Raw genomic sequence first — 1,787 nt, forward strand, 5'->3', positions numbered from 1 at the left:
TTCTTTAGTTGCATTTGAGGGGATTAGTTGGGGTGTCTGTACACCTGGGAAGGGTTTATTTGATTTCTGTGATTGGCTTTTCTTTGCTGCATCAGTTGCTTCTATTTGCTGCACTAATCCGCGCTAAACCCTAAACCCTAAACCCTTTCACTGCGTGCGCGGACACCTGATGCAAAAGTTATTCGAGATTTAGGGTTTAGGCCCCGCCGCCCCGGCCGAAGTTTTTTGCTGCAAACGAAACCCTAAACCCTAGCTAGGGTTTAGCTAAATCTAGGAAGAAGGCTTCCTTGCGCCGCTGCCGACGAAACCCTCGCGAGGGTTTAGGGTTTAGGGTTTAGTCGCACATAGTCAGAGGCGCCGCCTGCGGGGGCGACATCGCCGTGCCCATGCTGGTCGATAGTCCCAGGATTCTTCCTGAAAAGAAACCCTAAACCCTAAACCCTAAACCCTGAAGCCTCCCGTGGCGAGAAGTCTAACGACCCCTGCCGTCGTGCAGGGCTTAGGGTTTAGGGTTTAGGGTCTGGCTCACTCTGTTGCTGCACCCACGAGAAGCTCAGAAAGATAACGAGCACCTGTTCAGAAACCACCCCGCAAACCGCAAACCCCAAACCCTAAACCCTAAACCCTAGCTAGCGGCTGAGTGGCTCAAGCCGCCTGCAGTGCTCTGCGCAGCAGCCGCCGACCCCCGCAAACCCTAAACCCCCCGACGCGCCCAAACCCTCGCGAACCCCCGAAGCGCCGCCCTCCCCCGGCCGCACGCCGCACCCCAAACCCTAAACCCTAAACCCTAAACCCTCGGGACCTTGAGGACGAGGTTGAGGAGCGAGAGGCCGAGCGCGAAGGCGTGGGCCCTGTGGGCCCAGCGGACCTGGAGGTCGCGCGGCTCCGGGAAACAGAGGCGCGGGCTTTGCTGCTCGCAAATCCAAGTGGAAAAAGAAACAAAAAGAAATAAAATGTCTGCAAAAGAAGCCAAAGACAGCAGCACGGCGAAGTGCCGCGCGGCGCGCAGCAGCCGCCGCAGCGCCGCGCGACTTGCGCAGCAGCTGTCCATACACCACACGTGGTACCCCACCAGGTACACCCCGAAGTTGAAGTCGCAGCGCCCCACACAGGCGAACAGCGAGCTCGTGAGCAGCAGCTGCAGCAGCAGCATTATCACTCCCGGGCTGCCCCGCAGGCTCGACAGCTGCTCCCAGCTGCTGCTGCTGCTGCTGCTGCTCTGCGCTGCTGCGGGCGGCCCGGCCGCGCGCGGAACCAGCAGCGCAGGCCCCAGGGAAGGGGGGGGGCCCCCGCCGTACCCTGCGCTGCTCCGCAGCCCAGTCAGCAGGGGGGCCCCCGGGGGGCCCCGGGGGGCCCCCGGGGCGCCCAGGGGGGCCCCCGGGGGGGGCAGGGACGCGAACGCCACTGGGAGCCCCTGCGAAAGCGGGCACCCGTAAATCGGGCGCGAGACGATGTACGGGCTCGTCATGGCCGCTGCTGCTGCGGCTGCTCCTGCTGCTGCTGCTGCTGCTGCTGCATGCGCGGCGAGCAGCAAAGGGGGACGAGAACTCGGCACACAGAGCCCCGGGAGAGCACCTGCAGCCACCAGCTACTCTGCGCGCATCCCCGCAGCCACCGACGGCTTCTGGCCGCAGCGCAGGCACCCGCAGCAGCAGCAAACTGCAGCAGCAACTGCAGCAGCAACTGCAGCAGCGACTGCAGCAGCGACTGAGCAGAAGCGGCTTCTGCTGCCCACAGAGGCCCTCAGGCGCGCAGAAGCAGATCAGAGGCGCTGCAGTTTCTCCCGC

At 63.3% G+C, this 1,787-nt stretch overlaps 1 protein-coding gene across 1 annotated transcript; it reads right to left on the reverse strand.

The window, feature by feature from the left end:
* Nucleotides 1-334: 334 nt before the first annotated feature.
* On the reverse strand, nucleotides 335-1,468 carry ETH_00004300 (uncharacterized protein; the record flags this gene model as incomplete). Its single annotated transcript, XM_013380294.1, has 3 exons — nucleotides 335-414; nucleotides 530-572; nucleotides 803-1,468. 3 exons carry the CDS (start codon nucleotides 1,466-1,468, stop codon nucleotides 335-337), a joined length of 789 nt encoding a protein of 262 aa, XP_013235748.1.
* Between the last annotated feature and the right edge of the window lie 319 nt (nucleotides 1,469-1,787).

This window comes from Eimeria tenella, genomic scaffold (assembly GCF_000499545.2).
Source record: "Eimeria tenella Houghton genomic scaffold, Eth_scaff500, whole genome shotgun sequence".
Taxonomy (NCBI): Eukaryota; Apicomplexa; class Conoidasida; order Eucoccidiorida; family Eimeriidae; genus Eimeria; species Eimeria tenella.